The 21,427-nt window shown below is 37.6% G+C and overlaps 1 protein-coding gene across 1 annotated transcript in view; it reads right to left on the bottom strand.

Annotated features, from left to right (window-relative positions):
* The window catches only part of GMCL1 (germ cell-less 1, spermatogenesis associated), a 59,570-nt gene that overhangs the window by 18,223 nt on the left and 19,920 nt on the right, over positions 1-21,427 (bottom strand). Inside the window, exons 5-9 of the mRNA XM_003413552.4 lie at positions 20,500-20,612; positions 19,619-19,684; positions 9,407-9,491; positions 7,711-7,801; positions 6,480-6,617 (exon numbers count right to left, since the gene is read on the bottom strand). Coding sequence (XP_003413600.1) covers positions 6,480-6,617; positions 7,711-7,801; positions 9,407-9,491; positions 19,619-19,684; positions 20,500-20,612 — 493 coding nt within the window. The remainder of the gene's footprint in view (positions 1-6,479; positions 6,618-7,710; positions 7,802-9,406; positions 9,492-19,618; positions 19,685-20,499; positions 20,613-21,427) is intronic.

Below are 21,427 nucleotides of genomic sequence, written 5' to 3'. Positions count from 1 at the left end.
AGCGATTTAAAGCTATTTTCTGAATAAAATTAATTACAGGGCTTTATATACTTCTTCATTTTAGGCAACTGATTTACAAAACTCAAACTGCTTTAACAATTATCTCACCTCAATTTACAAAAACAACACGCATAAGGTTTCCCAGTTATTACTACAACAGTAATTTCTGATATAAAATTTCAAGAACACCCATTTTCTTGGCCACAATGCAAACGAAGGGATAATACACCTACTGTACTTCCCTGTTCTCAAAAGTCAAAAAATTAAGCATATTCAAGAATGTTGACTAAAAAGTTATTGTTGAGTTTCTACAATTGGGTATTTAAACTTGAAGAGATTAAATACAGTGGAATTCTTTTAAGTAACCAGTAGGATGTAGTGAAAATATGGTACAACTTGGGGTTGCACCTGAGCTCTGCTTCTCACTAGCTGTGTGGCCCAGGGCCAAGTTATACTTCATAGAAATGGGGACAATTTGCCTTATAAATTCTTCTATAATACTACATAACAGACGTTAAATGGATAATCTGGCATATTACCTGGGCGACTGTGAAGAATCTACACGTATTTTTTACTTTTCCCTCCCTTTAAAGTTTTTATTTTAGAGGCTAGAACCAAAACTTATCTGATAACAGTAAAAGCACTATTAGGCTCTATGTAGTTGATATGCGTTGGAATACAATTTCAGTTCACATAAACATTTGCTGAGTGTCTACAACTTATCAAGGTCTATCGTATGTACTGGAGGTAAAAAGATGAAAAATATATGACCCTGGCTCCTAAGAAGCTCACGGTCCAACAAGGGTCACAGATATATTCTGTACTAAAATAATCTAGCAAGAGATGGCAATGTCTTAAACAAGGAAGTGGTAGTGGGCAGGGGAAGGAGGTAATTTTGAGAATCATCTATATATATAAAAAAAAAAAAAAAACCCAAAAATACAGGACTTAATGACTGAATATGGAGGTAAAGATTTATGAGGGGTGTAAGATGATTTCCAGGATTTTGCAGTGTGAGGCTGGGATATTAATGATGTTGATGACTGATGTAGGGAAGACAGGAAGAAACGCTGGCAGGATTTAGGGTAGAGGGGAAATGTAAGTATTGTTTTGAACAGGTGAACTGAAGCAATTTGTAGATGGCTAGCCAGCAGATGGACAGCCAAGCATGAAACAGAGGAGCGGTCAGAACTGGCATCTTTTAATAAATCTTATGAATGCAGGAGATCTCTGGGACGTTATATAGAATGAAAAGATCAATGGAGCCTAGAGCACCCTTAGGAAGTAAAGAAGAGGCCAGAGTAAGAGGAACTTATGAAAGAAAAAGAGAAAGAATGGTCAGAGATAGGAAAAGAACCAGGAGAGCGTAGCATTCCTAGACTGAAGTAGTACAGAAGAGAACTTCAAGGAAAAACTAACAGACCATGATATAAAATGCTAGAGAAGTTGAAGGAAGGCTAAGATGAGGTCACTGCATTTTACAAACAGGACAATTCTACCTTCTGCTACAGTAGTTTCAGTGAAATACTAGGGGCAAAAGAAAGACTGAAATAGGTAGAGAAATGACTGAAAAGTAAGGAGACAGAGACAGCATCTGTAGATGACTCTCCGAGGAAGGCGTCTCAGAAGGGAAAGAACAGTTACTATGGAGGACTCAGGGTCAAGGGAGGGCTATTTGTTTTTTATTTATTTATTTATAACAGAATAACAGTTTTATTGTACTTGTGTCTTTACAATTTTTATTTTTATTGTGCTTTAGATGAAGGTTTACAGAGCAAATTAGTTTCTTGTTAAACGACACACGTGTCTTGTGATACTGGTTGCCAACCCTGCAACATGTCAACACTCTCACCTTCTTAACCTGGGGTTCCCCATTTCCATTTGTCCAGCCTTCCTGTCCCCTCCTGCCTGCTTGTCCTTGCCCCTGGGCTGGTGTGCCCATTTAGTCGTGTACACATGGTTGAGATACGTGTATTATTGTTTGTTTTATGGGCCTATCTAATTTTGGCTGAAGGGTGAACCTCAGGAGTGACTTCAGTACTGAGTTAAAAGGGTGTCCGAGGGCCATACTCTCGAGGTTTCTCCAGTCTCTGTCAGACGGGTAAGCCTTTTTTTTGGTGAGTTTGAAGTTTGTTCTATCTTTTTCTCCAACTCTGTCTGGGACCCTTTATTGTGATCCCTCTCAGTGCAGTCGGTGGTGGCTGCAGGGCACCATCTAGTTGTTGTGGACTCAGTCTGTCTGCTGGAGGCTGTGGTAGTTGTGGCCTACCAGTCCTTTGGACAAATCCTGCCCTTGTGTCTTTGGTTTTCCTCATTCTCCCTTGCTCCAGATGGGGCGGGACAAGCGGATTATTTTTGATGGCCACTCATAAGCTTTTAAGACCCCAGAAGCTACTCACCAAAGCAGGATGTAGAACATTTTCTTTACAGACTATTTTATGCCAGCTGAGCTAGATGGCCCCCAAGACACGGTCCCCAGCCCTCTGCCCAGTAATTTGGTCCCTGAGGGAGTTTGGATGTGTCTATGAAGCTTCTATGACCTTGCCTTGGTCAGGCTGTGCTGACTTCCCCAGTACTGTGTACTGGCTTACCCTTCACCAAAGTTACTACTTATCTATTGTCCAGTTTGTTTTTATTTTTTTAATAAGAGAGATCTGGCTATATTTATAGGTCAAGAGGGAAAAGGCTAAAGATATAGAAGAGATACAGATTAAATGATAAAGTAAAATTCCAGAACAAACTAGAAGTGATATGATTATGAACACAGTAGAGGGCTGGCCTTGAACAGGGAAGGAGCATCTCAACTTCATGGGCAGGAGAGGAAGGACAGACAGGTGAGGAAGACTGAGAATCTGGACAGATTATTGTCTGACTACTTCACATTTATATATAAAACAGGAACAGAGTTCCCATGCTGACAGTAAGATGATTGAGTAGGAGGCTTGAACAGAGCGGCAGAGGTTTGATATAATTGCTGGAGCAAATGAAAAAAGAAGAGTAACCAAGCAAAAGTACTGTAGGCAGTGTCAAGATCCAAGCTTAGTGTTGCAATGTAAACTTGCAGTGGCACCAATACAAAAGCTGCAGAAGGCTCTGCACCAGTACTTAGCACGCCAGTGGATATAGAAACAAAGGAGGCTTTGTGAGACTGATTCAATTTTAGGATTTTGCTAAGTTTCAGGATTTTGCAAAGAGTTGAAGGCATTAGTCAGAAAGAGTGGTTCAGATGATCAGTCATGAAATCTAGGCCGGGCAAGGTAGAAAAAGTTTGAAATACTGACAGGAAATGCAGGGCTTAAATGGATTAAAAATCAAGTAATGGGAACGTAAAGGAATGAGGATATGAACATGCTATAAGGTTACATATAGCCCTAACAAGGGGTTACAACAAGGTTCGTGGTGTGTCCATAGGTGGCAAGTACCTCATGTTCAGCAAAGAAAAATGTTACTGGAGTTGAGGTCAAATAACTAAGAGGCTAGGGTATTAACTAGATTGTTTATATGGACACATTATATGACTGGACAGGGTGGAGAGGTAGATTGTAAATTAAGTGTCCAAGTCTTAAATGAATGTGGAGGAATGACTGGGGGATCAAGACAAAAAGGAGCCCCATCACAGGTAACCATGGTTTGGAAAGGACACTGAGGGGCTAGGACCATGACTCTCTGGCCTCCTAGCCCTACGTAAGCAGGGTGTGAGAGAAAAAAAGTCCTTACAGAAGGAAAATATCTCCTGGGAGAGCTAAATAAATCGAAGGAAGAAGTGGAAGATATGAATGTGTTGATCCTGATTTCAGAGCACATTAACAAAGGTTTGAGAGAAGTGCTAACATGAGAGGTCAGAGGGTGAGGGGCATCTGGGGTCTTAAAAACTTGTCAGCGGCCATCAAGATACTCCACTGGTCCCACCCCATCTAGGGCAAGGGAGAATGAAGAAAACAAAGACAAAAGGCAGAGATTAGTCCAAAGGACTAATGGGCCACAATGACCACAAGCCTCCACCAGGCTGAGCCTGGATGGTGCCTGGCTACCACCACAGACTGCTCTGACAGGGATCACAATAGAGGGTCCCAAACAGAGCCAGAGAAAAAGATAGAACAAAATTCAAATTCACCAAAAAAAAAAAGACCAGACTTACTGGTCTGACAGAAAATGGAGAAACCCCCAGAGTATGGCCCCCAGACACCCTCTTAACTCAGTACTGAAGTCACTCCTGAGGTTCACCTTTTAGCTAAAGATTAGACAGGCCTATAAAACAAACAATAATATCTGTAGCTCAACCACGTCCACAAGACTAAATGGGCACACCAGCCCAAGGTCAGGGATCAGAGGGCAGGAGGGAAAGGAAAGCTGGATAAATGGAAATGGGGAACCCAAGGTTGAGAAGGAAAGTGTTTGACATGTTGTGGGGTTGGCAATCAATGTCACAAAACAGTATGGGTATTAACTGTTTAATGAGAAACTAATGTGCTCTGTAAACCTTCATCTCAAGCACAATAAGAAAAAGAAAAGATGGTATCAAAGTAGAAGGAAGTATGACGAGAGTATGGAGTAAGACAGATTTAACGATCTGACCTAAGAGACATCTGAATCAATCACATAATAATGGGATTCAACACACAGTTGGATCCTAAAATACCAAGCTTCTGATTGGAATTAAAAATGTTTTTAAAACTTTTTACCTAAAGAATGTAAATGGATGTACTAAAACTCCCCAGACTGCTGAATGTACAACTTTGATAAGCGCTAACAACACATTTGGTACGATTTCTCAACGATGATCAATGACTTTTAGGTAAGTAATCAAAATTATTTTATTTCAAACCTAAGGCATCTTCCTACTGAGAGTATATACCAACCTAGCTCAAAAATTTGAGCTATGTGGCCCCCTTTCACCCCCTCACAAAAGGTGGAGGATGTAATTTTAATTTATACTCTGCTTTTGAAACTGTAACTTTTATTTGAATTTAAAGGAAAACCTTTTTATCCACTTATATCTTCAAGATGGTGTATTCTAAAATGACAGTGCACTAGTGTTATTTTAAGTCAGAAAAAAATAGCTGAAATCTGGCCAGAAATACAGGATCTACTTTTTCTTTTTTACACTGAATAAAATATTTCAGATACTTCAGTACTTGTACCCATTTTGCCTTCGAAATATATAAAGTTATTTGTATCACAAAACCAAAGAAACCCTTTGCTTTCGAGCTGATTTGGACTCATAGTGACTCCAAAGGACAGGGTGGAACTGCCCCATCGGGTTTCTAACGAGCGGCTGGTGGATTTGAATTGCCGACGTTTTGGTTAGCAGCTGAGCTCTTAACCACTGCGCCACCAGGGCACATCTAAATTAAACTACTTTAGAAAAGACTTTTTTTTTTCAATCTCTTTCAAAATTCCTCTTTAAAGGGCCTTGAAAGGAAGTATGATGGGAATGGATATATGTAATTGGCCTTGGCATTTAATACCACACATGGCTAGGGCCTGGTGTATAAGACATACTTAAACTATTACAGAACTGCCATATTATTGGAAATATAATCTTCAGAAAAATTGTGATTAAAAAAACCCACCCAAATATAACACGCACCCTCTCATCTTAGATAGGTCTCTAAAATTTATGCTATAAAAATGATTTATACAAAATTAATGAAAAAAATTGTCTATAAACCTACTAAAAGTGATTTTATAAAAATGCGTTACCTTCAAATATACGAGAAATGTTAAGTCTAAGTTTGCTTTCCAGTCAATACTTCTCAAAATAAAGATTTCAAGAACAATTTTAATCTCTAAACACATAAGCCTATATCAAAATTGAGGTGTCGAGAATTACAACTTTTCAGACAAATTCTCCTACTATAAATGCTTATAAATTTACAAATAAATCTTTAAACAGAAATACTATTTTCGATTTCTTATATGCATATATAGTACTAAACTGAACCGTATCCAAACACGAGATTTAATTTAGAAAATTAATTCAGTAATTGTTTCAAAAATTTAAATTATAATTAACAAAGATATTATATTTATTTCCACACAGTTTAAGACTTTAGAATGAATAAAAAAACAGACAACAAGCAAATTTAAGAAGTACTAATAGAAAAAGCAGTTATGACCTTTAAATAGTATGTCAAAAATCACTTTAAAATGTCTGGTCCAAAGTGGGATAGTGATTAATCAAATTAAAGAACATCTACACTATAGAATACCATATAGCCATAACATCCACATTATAGAATACCATATAGCTACTTAAATATTCTAGACACTATTTAATGATATGGGGAAATACCTACAGTATGTAATGTAAGCACAGAAAATAATCTATGTAGTATGATTCCACTTTGGTATGAAAACATACCTTTTTGGGATTGAGTATAATTTTTATTTTCTTTATTATTCTTTTCTATTATATATATTATTGTTATCATCAGAAAAATATTACTTAAAGTCATAATTTCTTCGTGTTCTCTTACCTGAAGGTACTAGAGCATCTTGTTCGATAATTCTTGCGGAGGCCAGATCACTAATAATATACTGTAACCTTAAATGTCTGAATACTGACACAAATGGTTTCCCTTGCTCAGTTTCAAGGAAGGCTATACCTTCAAAATCTATAAAAAATAGTTAAAAAGTCATTCTTTTCAAATGTATTATTTTATTCCAAACATTTTTTTTATGGACACACACACATACACTATGTCTATAATAATACAAATAAGCTGGTTTTAAAGTTTTAAAGGATTTAATAAACCTTAGGTTTGTGAAGGAAAACTTACGGAGATTTAGAAAAAGCCCCCAGGAAAGCACCCTCGGTCTCATTACACCGTTGCACTGGGAATTTCATTCTGAGCCTTTCTGGGGTTGGGAGCTTACAGTGAAGCAAGATGGGAAAGGAAGGCTTAAGAATGGTAGTTAGGGTTATATGGATCTCTCCAGAATTTCTTCTCCTACGAACTGAATGCTCCAGTGGAACTGTAGGGCCCAAAAGCCTCATTTCCAGGTCTTCACAAGACAGACCCTGAACATCTGACATTCCTCTAACTTATACTGTTTTTTTTTTTTTTTTTACTGTAGCTCCATATGATGAACACTAGTTAATATATTAATTCTATATTAAAACACAAAATAGGATATGAAGACATTGTAGCCACGGGTTTGCAAAGTAAAAATCTACTGCCCGCTCAACCTCTGCCCATATAAAGCCTGCAGCAGTTGATCTCAACCGATTTTAGATCAATCTCCACTGAGAACCTGATGAAAGGTATGGAAGCTCTCCCCTTGAAAAACGCACACATACATATCACATTTGCAGTCCACTTTCAGGGGGTTATTACGCAAAAGCCTGTCCACTGGCCTCCAGCCTCCATGCTAAGAGCCGTTGCCTGACAGACAGACAGCTTGTTAGGGAAAATGCAATGCTGTCAAACGAAAGACAAATTCAATCACCAATTTCTCTTGGTGAGAAAATGGGAAAACAATAGCTTGGAATCAGAGTATGGTCTCAGTTCAAAGAATAACAACAGTAGGCAAGGCATCTTTGTTATCTGGCCTCTACTTTCTCAGTGCAAATGAGGGGCTGAGTTAGATAACTGCTAAAGTTCTCTCCAGCTCTAAAATTCTCTAAGTCTATGAACAAGTCAGGACCTGAGTTAAATATATTTCATAAAATGAGAAAAAAGTTCTTACTAAAAGTTTCAGGCATACCTTTTCTCCGCTTAGAAAGCCACACATCTGTTTCAGTCAAAAGCTGTTTTAAAGATCCATTCCAAGAAGGCACAAGTTGAAGGAACATCCACTAGGTTAAAATTAAATAAGAAAAAAAAAAATTACAAGATTTCCTCATTTTATGATTTTACATTTTCAAATTGCTTCTATCTTAAAACATAATACCCAAAAGAAATAATTCCCATTTTACAAACAACTAAAAGAAAGAATGTTACATGGCTTTAAATTCATCATGGCACTAATCGTGGTCTAATAATTAGAACTTCACAAATGTGTGCTAAGGAATAAGCTCATCTCTGAAATGCACTGGTAGTGTCAAACACACTGTAGATTATATTAATAAACGGTAAAGGTTTAATATATACATTTCATTAGAAATATAAACTAACTTTATTCCGCTCACCAAATAACTCAATTTTACTATATACTTACGAGATTATAAAAGTAAGAAATTTAACTTGAGACAAAGGAGTTACATTGTCTTACTGCTGTTGAGACAGTATGCAGAGCACCTAAGAGCATGGACTTTTAAATCCTAGCCCGGCCACATACTAGTTGGGCAAATTACTTTATCTCTCTGGGCCTTCATTTTTTCATTTGTAAAATAAGCTTGGTAATATGTCCACCTCATAGGACAGTGGGAAATTTAACATGTGTAACATGCTCAGAATGAGGGTGGGCACACAGTAACCACCCTATTGACATTTACCATTACAGGAATAAAAGCAGCTACAATAGGGAAGAACGAATGCTACCAGTGGCTCAGAGATGGAAATGGGCACTCTCCCATTCCTTTAATGATTGGCTAACCCAAACAGTAAGCTGCCTTGAAGAAAAACAATGGAATCTCATCTTTACCATAAAAATAAACAAACAATCCCAATATAAACCTAGGAGTTAAGTGTCTTGCTCCGAGGTTTCACAACCGTGTTAAATGCAGACTCCATGCTGCCGACAATAAGCTAAAGGCAAAATTATGCAGTTAAGGAGCATCAGACTGGGACTCATAAAAACCTGGGTTCTGCCTCAAGCCTGTCACTTAGTAAGTTTAAGAATTGTGACTCTTATCATCTACAGACCAAGAGTAATAGCTGACTTGTCTCTTCAGAGAGTTGTAAAAAAATCAATTATGAAATGTTGAAACCCTTCAAAGGGGTGAAGTGAAACATGCCTGAAGTGCAAAAATGGTCTTTAAAACAAGAATACTAACATTTTCTAGAAAAAGCATGTATGAGAATTTTATCATAAAATCAGTAATTCTACTAAGACTCGACTTTGAAAGCATTTCTGAAAACCATATAAAACATTTAAACTGTGTAAGACTATACTTTTCACATAAAACATTTTCTGATGATGTAAACGACATAACAATAACATGGTTATTGTTAGAAAAAAAGTCTTGAAAAAAAAAAGAAAAGTATTCCTAGGATGGAAAAGTATAAAGAACAGAACTAAAATCATTCATGATATCTAATCCTAAAGATAAAAACTTTTTAACATTAGCATATTTCCTTTTATTTCTTTTAGGTTTGTAACCATTCCTCTACCACTCACTGGCCATCACCTGTTTCCCATTTTTCAGCATTATTAGCAACGCGGAGTTAATGTCTGTGCATACATCATACCGCATCAATGTGGAGTTAATGTCCGTGCATAGATCATATTACATCAATACCTTTTTAAGAGCTGTATATACATCCATCTCCACTTGCATCACAAATAAGTTAGATGAACCGATGAGCTGTTTCATGACGTTTATACTAGAAAAGATAAAGCAGCATAAAAACATGATATAAATGAACATTCAAAAACTTTAAAGGAGCAATGATACAATAATTTTACTTCCTGTTTCTGACTATTACAACAATGGATATTTTAAAAGAAACATTAAACATTTTTATATACAGACTCAGTTTTCTGCTCTGCTTTTCTTCTCATTTCAAACAGCCAACAGTGCCCTATGTTGCTATCATCTCCATTTGTTGGACAGTTAATTTTACTGCTAATTAACACTTCAGCAAACATCTAAAGGCAGTTTTTTCCCCCCATTGAGATTAATAACCCATGGTCCTTTCACAGGCATAAATGGTCACGCGATTTATGACAGAAGCTCCACTGCAATTCAATGAGGGGAAGGGTAGTCTTTTCGTTAAGTAGTGCTTAATCAGGTAGGTATGCACACAGGAAAAGGGAACAGCTTGAACCCTACCCTAACCCTATCACACAAATTAATTTGAGATGGATCAGAAACTAAATACAAAAGGTAAAATAAAAAAGATGCCAGGAAAAAAAAAACAAACATGGGAGCTTGCAAGTCTTTTGGGATATACCGAGTGGAATCGCTGGGTCATATCATAGTTCTATTTTTAGTTTTTTGAGGGACCGCCACACTGTGTGCCACAATGGCTGTACCATTTTGCATGTCCACCAGCAATGGATAAGGGTTCTAATTTCCCCACATCCTTGCCAACATTTTTTTTTTTTTTTATCTTACCCATCCTAATAGAACAAACAAAAAAATATTACCATCAAGTTGATTCCGACTCATAGTGGCCCTATGGGACAGAGTAGAGCCGCCCAATACAATTTCTAAGGAGCACCTGGTGGATTCAAACTGCCAATCTTTTGGTTAGCAGCTGTAACTCTTAACCACTAAGCCACCAAGGATAGCCATCACCTAGTGGGAGTGAAATGGTATCTCATCAGGGTTTTGATTTGCATCTCTCTGATGGCTAATGACATTGAGCATCTTTTCATGTGTTTGGTGGCCATTTAAATGTCCTCGTTGGTGAAATGTCTATTCAAGTCTCTTGAACATTTTATGACTGCGTTATTTGTTTTTTGTTGTTAAGTTGTTGAAGCTTTATATATATATTGTGGCTATCAGATTCTTGTCACGATCAATGTTCATGGAAGCAGCAGTCAAGAAATCAAATGATGTATTAGGCAAATCTGCTCCGAAAGACCTATTTTAAGTGTTAAAAAGCAAAGATGTCACTTTGAGTACTAAGGTACACCTGACCCAGGCCATAGTATTCTCAATCGCCTCATAAGCATGTGAAAGCTGGACAATGAATAAGGAAGACCAAAGAAGAATTGATGTCTTTGAATTATGGTGTTGGCAAAGAATACTGAATATACCACAGACTGGCAGAAAAACAAACAAATCTGTCTTGGAAGTACAGCCAGAAAGCTTCTTAGAAGGAGACTTGGTCTTACATACTTTGGACATGTTATTAGGAAGGCCCAGTCCTTGGAGGACATCATGCTTGGTAAAGTAGAGGGCCAGCAAAAAAGAGGAAGATGCTCAATGAGATTGACACACTGGCTGCAACAACAGGCTGACTGCGAGGATGGTGTAGGACCAAGCAGTGCTTTGTTCTGTTGTACACAGAGTTGCTGTGAGTGGGAACTAATTTGACAGCACCTAGAAGTCCAAATTCAGGGTCCTAGCTCCAAGGGAAGGCTTTCTCTCTCTGTTGGTTCTGGGTGAAGATCCTTGTCATTAATCTTTGCTTGGTCTAGGAGCTTCTCAGCACAGGGATCCCAAGCTAAGGGACACGCTCTGCTCCTGGCTCTTCTTTCTTGGTGGTGATCAGATCCCTCTCTCTCTGCTCGCTTCTCTCTCTTTTTATCTCTTCATGTTCCTAGGTATTTTATTCTCTTAGATGTGATTGTAAATGGAATTGTTTCCCCAATTTCCCCTTTTAGATTTCTTATTGCTGGTGTATAGATACCCAACTAATTTTTGTTTGTTAACACCGTACCCTGCAACTTTGCTAAATTCCTCTATTAGCACTGGAAGTTTTCTATGGACTCTTTGAAAGCAGAGATTCAAAAAGATACTTGTACACCAGTGTTCACTGCAGCACTACTCACGATAGCTAAAAGGTGGAAACAACCTAAATGCCCACTGACAGAAGAATGAATAAACAAAATCTGATACATACATACAATGGAATACCACTCAAGCCAGTAGAAGAAATGAAGTTTTGGTACATGCTACTGTATGGATGGAGCTTGAACACATGCTGAGAAAAATAAGCCAATTACAAAAGGATAAATATTGTATGACCTCACTTACATAAAAAAGAAAAAAAAAAAAGGCAAATGTATAGAGACAAAGTTTATTAGTGGTTACCAGGGGCAGGTTGTTGTTGTTAGGTGCTGTCGAGTAGATTCCGACTCATAGCGATCCCATGTACGACAGAACGGAACACTACCTGGTCCTGCACCATCCTCACAATCACTGTTATGTTCAAGCCCATTGTTGCAGCCACTGTGTCAATTTCATTTTCCTTGTACTCAAGTAAAATGAAATTCTTGATAACGTCAATATTTTCTCCATTTATCATGATGTTCTTTATTGGTCCAGCTGTGAGAATTTTTGTTTTCTTTATGTTGAGGTGCAAGCAATACTGAAGGCTATAGTCTTTGATCTTCATTAGTAAGTACCTCAAGTTCTCTTCACTTTCAGCAAGCCAGGTTGGTTCATCTGCATATCGAAGGTTGTTGATGAGTCTCCCTCCAAATCTGATGCCTCATTCTTCTTCAAGTCCAGCTTCTCAGAGTATTTGCTCAGCATATGGACTGAATAAGTATGACGAAAAGATATACACACTTTTTCTGACTTTAAACTAGAGTACCTTCTTATTCTGTTCAGACGACTGCCTCTTGGTCTAAGTACAGGTTCCATGTGAGCACAATTAAGTGTTCTGGAATTCCCATTCTTCGCAGTGTTATCTGTAATTTATCATGACCCACACAATTTAACGCTTTTGCATAGTCAATAAAACACAGGCAAACATCTTTCTGGTATTCTCTACTTTCAGCCAAGATCCATCTGACATCAGTAATGATACCTTCTTCTGAATTTGGCTTGACCTTCTGGCAGTTCCCTGTCCATATACTGCTGCAACCACTTTTGAATGATCTTCACCCAAATTTTACCTGTGTATGATATTAATGATATTGTTCGATATTTCTGCACTCTGTTGGGTCACCTTTCTTTGGAATGGGTACTAATATGGATCTAACCAGGTGGTTGGCCAGGAAGCTGTCTTCCAAATTTCTTGACATAGATGAGTGAACACTGCATCCATTTGTTGAAATATCTCAATTGGTATTCCGTCAATTCCTACAGCCTTGTTTTTTCACCATTCTCTTCAATGAAGCTTGGACTTCTTTCTTCAGTCTCATCAGTTCTTGATCATATGCTACCTCCTAAAATGGCTGAATGTTGATCAATTCTTTTTGGTACAGTGACTCTGTGTATCTCCGTCCACCATCTTTTGATGCTTCCTGCATCATTCAATATTTTCCCGGTAGAATCCTTCAATATTGCAACTCAAAGTTTGAATTTTTTCTCCAGTTCTCTCAGCTTGAGAAATGACGAGCGTGTTCTTCCCTTTTGGTTTTCTAACTCCAGGTCTTTGTACATTTCATTATAATACTTTATTTTGTCTTCTTGAGCCGCCCTTTGAAATCTTCTGTTCAGCTCTTTTACTTCCTCATCTCCTCAGTTCACTTCACCTACTTGATGTTCAGCAGCAAGTTTCAGAGTCTCTTCTGACATCCATTCTGGTCTTTTAGGGCAGGAGGGATGGGTAAAAGAAGGGTTAACGGTGGTGGAAAAATTGCATTGATTAAGGGTAGGGTTGCACAGCTGATTATTGTAAGTAATGTCAATTGTACACTTGTAGAAAGTTGAATTGGCAATGGCTAAGTGACAGATGTATTTATAACAATGACAAAAAAAAAAAAAAAGAGCAGTTGAGACTGCTAATGTACAACCAAATATCTCATGGGATCTGGTTCCTTGCTTCTGAACCTTCTATAAATAAAACCATAATATTCTTGGTCTTCCATTATTTGCTTCTTTCACTCAACAGTTTTCTCTCATCCACAATGATGCCTATAGCTGTAGGATATAGTCATGGACTGAAACACTACAAAGCAATGAAAATGAATACGTCCACATTTTGTCTCGTCTACTGTTTATGGACATTAGGGTTATTACCAGATTTTGCCGTTCCAAAAAAAAAAAAAAATTGCTGTCACCACGTGCATAAATCCTCTAGGGCAACAGTTCGTGAACTTCTGAATCTCAGTACCCCTTTATACTTTTAAAAATTATTGAGGACCCCAAAGAGCTTTTGTTTATGCGGATTATATCCATCAGTATGTATCACAGTAGAAAAGCTATCACAGGGCTTTGTTTATGGAAAAATTCCGAATAAGTGATTACATTTCTTTATTGATTATAAGATTACTATTCAGATTTGGTTTCTTACAGAACTAGTTTAAGTTGTAAGGGTATTTTTAAAGGAATTTACCCATTTCACTTATGTTTTCTAATTTACTGGTGTATTTAACACTATCTTATCTGTTTAATCTCTACTTCTACATTCCCTCCTTTATTCTGAATTGTGCTTATTTATGCCTTCCCTCTTTTTTCTTAGTATTACCGGAGGAGTTTTTTTTTTTTTAAGTCTTTTGAAAGGATCACCTTATGGCTTTACCGATCCTTTGTATTGTAAATTCTATTTAACTAATTCCTCATGTTTATTATTTTCTGAATCCAGCCCAAACTCTAGGCTTTTTGATTAAGTGAGCCAGTAAATTTCCCTTTGCTTAAACTACTTTGAGTAAGGTTTCTGTCACATGAGACATAAAAAGCCCTACTTTACTGAAGTTATCAGGTGAACCTTTTAAGAAAATGAATAGGCAACCAAACACTAAAACCAAAAGGATAGTTAAGTAAACTTTTAAAAGTTATATTTAAATGATTAAAAGAGAAAAAGTTATTACGTAAGATGCTGTCTCACATTCTAAAGTAGAAGAAATTTGCAAAAATACTAAATGGCACACAAGACTTGAAGAAGAATGACAAGATAATTTCAAAACTTCACCCGTATTTAAAAAAATCAGACTACAAATTTGCAACCACTAAAAAAATGCCCCTTTCTATCACAAGTGAATTTCCATTATCAGCTTAACAGAAAACAAAATCTACTATGTACATCACACTTCAGAAAGAAGTTTCCAGAGTAGGAAATCTGATTTAATTCTTAAAGGTTAATTCTGCTTTTCTTATGAGTGTGTCATTTATTTTAAAAGTACCCTCTATTTTTCCCTTCATCATTCATTCTAACTCCTTAAAATCTGATTTCTGCCCCAGTATTTCACTGAGACTTTTCTTGGAGATCCACTATTTAGTTAAAAATACATATATATATACACATATATAAAATAATGACAGTAGTAGCAGTTGCCTTAAATTAACTGAGTGCTTACTATGTTCCCAGAACCGTGTTAACTGCTTCACAGATATGATTTAATCGAATCCTCTAACGCACTGAATTATTATTCCTTTCTTAATAGGAATCCTTGGGTCGTATGGAAACCCCAGTGGCATAGTGGTTAAGTGCTACAGCTGCTAACCAAAAGGTGGCAGTTCAAATCCACCAGGCGCTCCTTGGAAATTCTATGGGGCAGGTCTACTCTGTCCTGTAGGGTCACTATGAGTTGGAATCGACTCAACAGCAATGGATTTGGGTTTTTTGGGTGGTGCAAACAGTTACGTGCTTAACTATTAACTGGAAGGGTGGCTGTTCGAACTCACCCAGAGGTGCCGAGGAAGACAGGTCTGTGACATTTCCGAAAGATCACAGCCTTGAAAACCCCGTGGGGTGGTTCTACTCTGTACATATGGGATTGCGCTAAGTCAAAAACTGGACAGCAACTAACAACATCCCTTTTATAGATAAGGAAACAGTCTCAGGGCAGTTAAGTACCTTGATTAGCAGTACTCATCAGGCTAGATGAACACTGACAGAATTATTATCAACTATCGCCTTTGTCTCCTTTGTATACAGTCTTCCCTGGACTACTGTGACAAAGCACTCACGATGTTTTCTACTCCCATCTGCCTCTTCTTCCCACCAGCTCTCCAGAAGCAGGAGAGCTCAAGGTTCTGGTCTAGCCTTCTTTTTTTCCCCTTCCCCCTCAGCAATTTTAAGGGTTCTAACACCACCTTCATGAAGATGATGCCCAAATTTTCTACTCCTACCCTGAGATAAACCAAACGAACTAACACATACACTCCATCCACACTCCAACTACCTCGATGTAGTTCCTATACCTGAAATGCTTCCAGCCCTTCCTTTCTACCTCAGTCAACATCTCTAAACTCTTGCCACCTGATGTGACACCTCCCTGAACCAAAAACAAAAACCAAACTTAATGCCGTTGAGTCGATTCCAACTCATAGCGACCCTATAGGACAGAGTAGAACTGCCCCACAGGGTTTCCAAGGAGTGTCTGGTGGATTTAAACTGCTGACCTTTTGGTTAGTAGTCATACCACTTAACCACTACGCCACCAGGGTTTCCAAATCTGTCTCTGCTCTGAAATCCTGCCTTGTCTCATAAGATTTCAAGCTCTGAGGTAAGATAGACTGTCTTTGGAAGTAGTGAGCTTATCTTTACACATAGGCTAAAAGAGCCTCAAGGAAATGAATGCTTTAAAACTTTCTTATTGAAAGAAAGTGTGGAATAAAAAAAAAAAATCTAATTTTTCCCAAGATAAAAAATCTCAGACTGGAAGCAATCTATCAGAAGCCAAGAATGCTTTTAATTCAGATAGTGTGCTGTGAAAGGCCCCTTTTTGTGCTGCTAAGGAAACAAATACGGAGCTTTAATCTGCTTATTAATCAAGTTAAAGCAAGATCCTAAATACGATAACTTTTAGCATGCCCTGATAAAGCGGCAGCCTTCCTCTTCTGCTTTTTCCTTTCAAAGTAAAAAAAAAAAAAAAAAGACACTTATTAACATACTAAAATAGCTGTATCGTCAATATAATCTTTAGTCTCCAAGCTTAAGAGAATTGCTTAGTCATAAAACATGTTATTACCATTAAAGAGAGTTACATCAAGAGATAAATGTTATTTTTCTTTCCTTCCTTAAAGACGTATAAAGCCAGAAAAGCTGGGGTTTTAAGATGACCACTGTGATTCATCCCCTTTTGAAAACGCTCAATGAGAAATTATAAAAAAAGAAATTAAAGTGTTTCTCATGATTTCCAAACCAAACATACTGCAGAGCTTTATTTATGACTTGACATCAGTAGGTAATGACTTTTTGTAGAAAACTGTTTCTCAAAGTTTTCTACCAAAATACCCCTCCTAAGAGCAAAGCAAAGAAAAGAGATCTAGGAGGTGGTCTAGCCATAAGTACAACAATTCTAGAAATTCTTGTGTATCATCTTAAGAATCCAAAGAAATTTGAATTCCCTCTATTTTATATGCATCCAAACATAAAAATGTTTCTCTCCTACCCACCCCCACCAAAATAAAAAACTGCAATGTTAATTCTTCGTTTTTTAATGTTCCCAGCAGAATGCCACATACCTTTGAGGACATTTATACCCTTGTCTGAGAAGCACCACTGCCAAGGAAATACAAGCCTAAAAATGACTGTAAAGCCAACTGGTTTTTAACAGTTCATTCCACCCTAGATTTCTCAGGCGCCTCCCTCACAGTTGTCTTGGACACATTACTACAAATAAGATCCTTGAGAACAGAGACCATGACATAAGCATCTCTGCATCCTTCATGGTCCCTAACAGAGGACCTATTTATACACAGTTGACATTTAGTAAACATTTGATGAAGGAAGGAATGAATGAGTAAACACCAAAAACCAAACCTACTGCTGTTGAGTAGATTCCGACTCAAAGTGACCCTATAGGACAGAGTAGAAATGCCCCACAAGGTTTCCAAGGCTGTAATCTTTTTTTTTTTTTTTAATAATTTTTATTGTGCTTTAAGTGAAAGTTTACAAATCAAGTCAGTCTCTCACATATAAACTTATATACACCTTACTACATACTCCCAATTACTCTCCCCCTAATGAGTCAACCCGTTCACTCCTTCCAGTCTCTCCTTTCGTGATCATTTTGCCGGTTTCTAACCCCCTTTACCCTCCCACCTCCCTTCCAGGCAGGAGATGCCAACATAGTTTCGAGTGTCCACATGGTGCAAGTAGCTCACTCCTCATCAGCAACTCTCTCCAACCCATTGTCCAGTCCAATCCATGTCTGACGAGTTGGCTTCGGGAATGGTTCCTGTCCGGGGCCAATAGAAGGTTTGGGGACTCTGACCGCTGGGGTCCTTCTAGTCTCAGTCAGACCATTAAGTCTAGTCCATTTATGAGAATTTGGGGTCTGCATCCCACTGTTCTCCTGCTCCCTCAGGGGTTCTCTGTTGTGTTCCCTGTCAGGGCAGTCATCGGTTGTAGCCAGGTACCATCTAGTTCTTCTGGTCTCAGGACGATGTAGTCTCTAGTTCATGTAACCCTTTCTGTCTCCTGGGCTCATAATTACCTTGTGAGCTTGGTGTTCTTCATTCTCCTTTGATCCAGGTGGGTTGAGACTCATTGATGCATCTTAGATGGCTGCTTGCTAACGTTTAGGACCCCAGACACCACACTTCAAAGTCCCACGTCTTTCTTTACCCCTTGTTGTTTGCATCTTTCTCCTCTGGTCACATTCTAGGTTTTTCACTTTTCTTCCTAAAACGGGCTGCTTAGAGCACAGGGCCCCTGGAATGGGTTTCTTCCTTATTCTGGACATTATGTTTCTCGAATATCATATACATCTTTACATTTCAAGGCTATAATCCTTATGGAAGCAGACTGCCACATCTTTCTCTCACAGAGCAGCTGGTTGGTTTGAACTGCTGACCTTTGGGTTAGCAGCTGAACACTTAACCACTGCGACACCAGGGCTTCTTGAATGACTAATATATGGACCTAATTAAAAGGTCAGCTGAATTATGAGTTTGATTTCGCTAAGCTTAGTGGAAAAAGCCCTGGTGGAGAAGTGGTTAAGAGCGCAGGCTGCTAGGACTAATGGACCACACCTACCACAGCCTTCACCAGACTGAGTTCAGTACACCGAGATGGTGCCCAGCTACCACCACTAATTGCTCCAACAGGTCTCAAAAGAGGGTCCTGGACAGAGCTGGAGAAAAATGTAGAACAAAATTCTAACTCAAAGACCAGACTTGCTGGCCTGACAGAGACTGGAGAAACCCTGAAAGCATGGACCCCGGAATTTCAGCTCAGTAATGAAGTCACTCCCGAGGTTCACCCTTCAGCCGAAGATTCGACAGGCTCATAAAACAAAACAAGACTAAAGGGGAACACCAGCCTTGGGGCAAGAACTAGAAGGCAGAAGGGGACAGGAAAGCTGGTAATAAGAAACCCAAAGTTGAGAAGGGAGAATGTTGACATGTCTTAGGGTTGTTAACCAATGTCATAAAACAGTATGTGTACTAACTGTTTAATGAGAAATTAGTCTGCTCTGTAAAACTTCATCTAAAGTACAATAAAAAAAAAAAAAGAGTACATGCTGCTAACCAAAAAGTTGGCAGTTCAAATTCACCAGCAGCTCCTTGGAAACCCTCTGGGGCAGTTCTACTCTGTCCTATAGGGTCACTATGAGTCAGAATCGACTCAGTAGCACACAAAAGCCTTGGCAAAAAGTTTAATACAATTTCTTCAAACTTCGTTTCTCAGTGATAATGGAGGGTTTTTTAAATATAACTTTTAGATTCTCTTAGTGCTCAGCAGAAGTGAGGTAACATTTAGGACTTTCCTATAGTCTCAAAACAGAAATGTCCTTTTCTATTAAAATTGGTTAAAACAGTACACATACTTTATATCAGTTACAACAGACATGTAGCATTTTTTCAGTTCAGTTCATAAATGAAGTCAAGATACCTTTCATTAAATTGCTCGCTTTTTCATAAGTAATACATTTTTGTGTTCTATAAAAATATCTTACAAATGCCAGGTAATATATGAAAACACAATATTTATAATACCTGAGTTCTCTAAGAAGTTCAACATTCTGGTGAGTCATCAAGTTGTTTAGAAGCCATTCAAGGCACCTGAAATTAAAACAAATAATTATTACATTATATATCATATATTTACAATTTATTAAATAGGACTTACAGTTAAAATAAAAACAGAATATTAATCTTGCGAGAACATGCTGAAAATTTTTAGTTTAATAACTGGAAATTTAGTATGTTTTTGTCAGCAGTTATTAAGGGACTATTCCCTTCACGTTAACAGCAGTTCTAATTAGCAAAATCTTAGTTCACATTTGTGTTAAATGGTTTATGAAGAGACTTGCATATTTCCATTACCTTCTTTAAAATCTGAATTTGAAAATGGGTACTATAATTCTTAAGAGTTAAAGAGCAAATATTGCCAGTAGTTGCACTGATACAGTGTATATCATGCCTAACCAAAAAAAAAAAAAAAAAAACACCAAACCCGTTGCCGTTGAGTTGATTGCGACTCATGATGACCCTAGAGGACAGAGTAGAACTGCCCCATAAGGTTTCTAAGGAGCGGCTGGTGGATTTGAACTGCCAAACTTCTGGTCAGCAGCCATAGCTCTTAACCACTGTGCCACCAGGGCTCCATATTATGCCTACTCTTTAAAAAACTTTCAATAGAAAATGTACAGTAAAGAGTGATCATAGTTTTTATAAGCATGTATAACCCACTCACGGTCATTACATCAAAGACAACAGTTTTGAGGAAGTTACTAATTAGTCCAAACTAAAAAGAAGCTTTTCATAGTCTCTGATCTTTTTTTTTAATTCTCTCTTTAACTATACGTTTTCTTAAGAAACCAAAGAGCCACAGTCCCACAGGTGGGATGGGAGGGAAATCAAGGAAGGCAACTCACTTTTTCTTTACAGAATCTAATCCATAGGTCCCTGCTGATGTGTAATAGCCACATACAGTTTTCACATTAATTGTTTCCTTCATTGTCTCACCACACTGCTGTATTAAACCATCCTGTAAATATAAATAAGCACTGGAAAGGCCCATTTCACATGGGAAAAATTAGCTCTGAGTATGTGCTTTTACATATTTAAAAAGTGAAAAAAAAAAAGGAAAAAGGAAGAAAAGAAAGAAAACTCATTAAGTGATAGCAAGCCTAAATTTTTTATAAGTCCAGTAAAAACACTGAAAAAAATCCAGCAAATATTCAACTAAATACTTGGAACTAGAAAATGGGAGTGGAGGAAGTTAGTAGCAATGCCTATTGCTCCTCTGACTCTTTTCTATTCTTCCCCTCTCTGGACCTTTGCACATTTCTTTAGCAGCACTCTGTCTTGCCTGTTTCTTTTTAAATTAAGAACTCTTTGCCATGGTCAGCTGACCATGTGATGGGGTAGGCAGATAAACGATATGAATCATCAGGGGTGTTTACTAAAGTTTAAAGCACCTATCAATATCTAAGAAATATACCTAAAACAAATATCTTGTTGTTTTAAACAACTTACATTAAAATTTTAATCTAAAATATTTATATAAAAGGTTTCAAATGAAATATATGGAAAGAAGGTTGTCACTTTTCACTCAAATTTCTGGAATAATATTCATCATGCAAGTATATTATTAAGTTACATAGTTAGTAAGTCATACAAATAATGCAGAAAGTAAATTTAAAACAAAATTAAAAGAACCATGGTTAGAAAATAAGGCATACTTATTGGAAATAAGTATGGAAGGGATCAAAACATTTTTAAAAATAAAGTGATCTTAGTCAAATATATTCAGCAAGCTATTACTAATACTTCAAATATATGCGTACACGAACACCACAT

Source organism: Loxodonta africana, chromosome 15, assembly GCF_030014295.1.
Source record: "Loxodonta africana isolate mLoxAfr1 chromosome 15, mLoxAfr1.hap2, whole genome shotgun sequence".
NCBI lineage: Eukaryota > Metazoa > Chordata > Mammalia > Proboscidea > Elephantidae > Loxodonta > Loxodonta africana.
The sequence above is the reverse complement of the archived record's forward strand: the minus strand, read 5'-3'. Positions and strand labels throughout refer to the sequence as shown.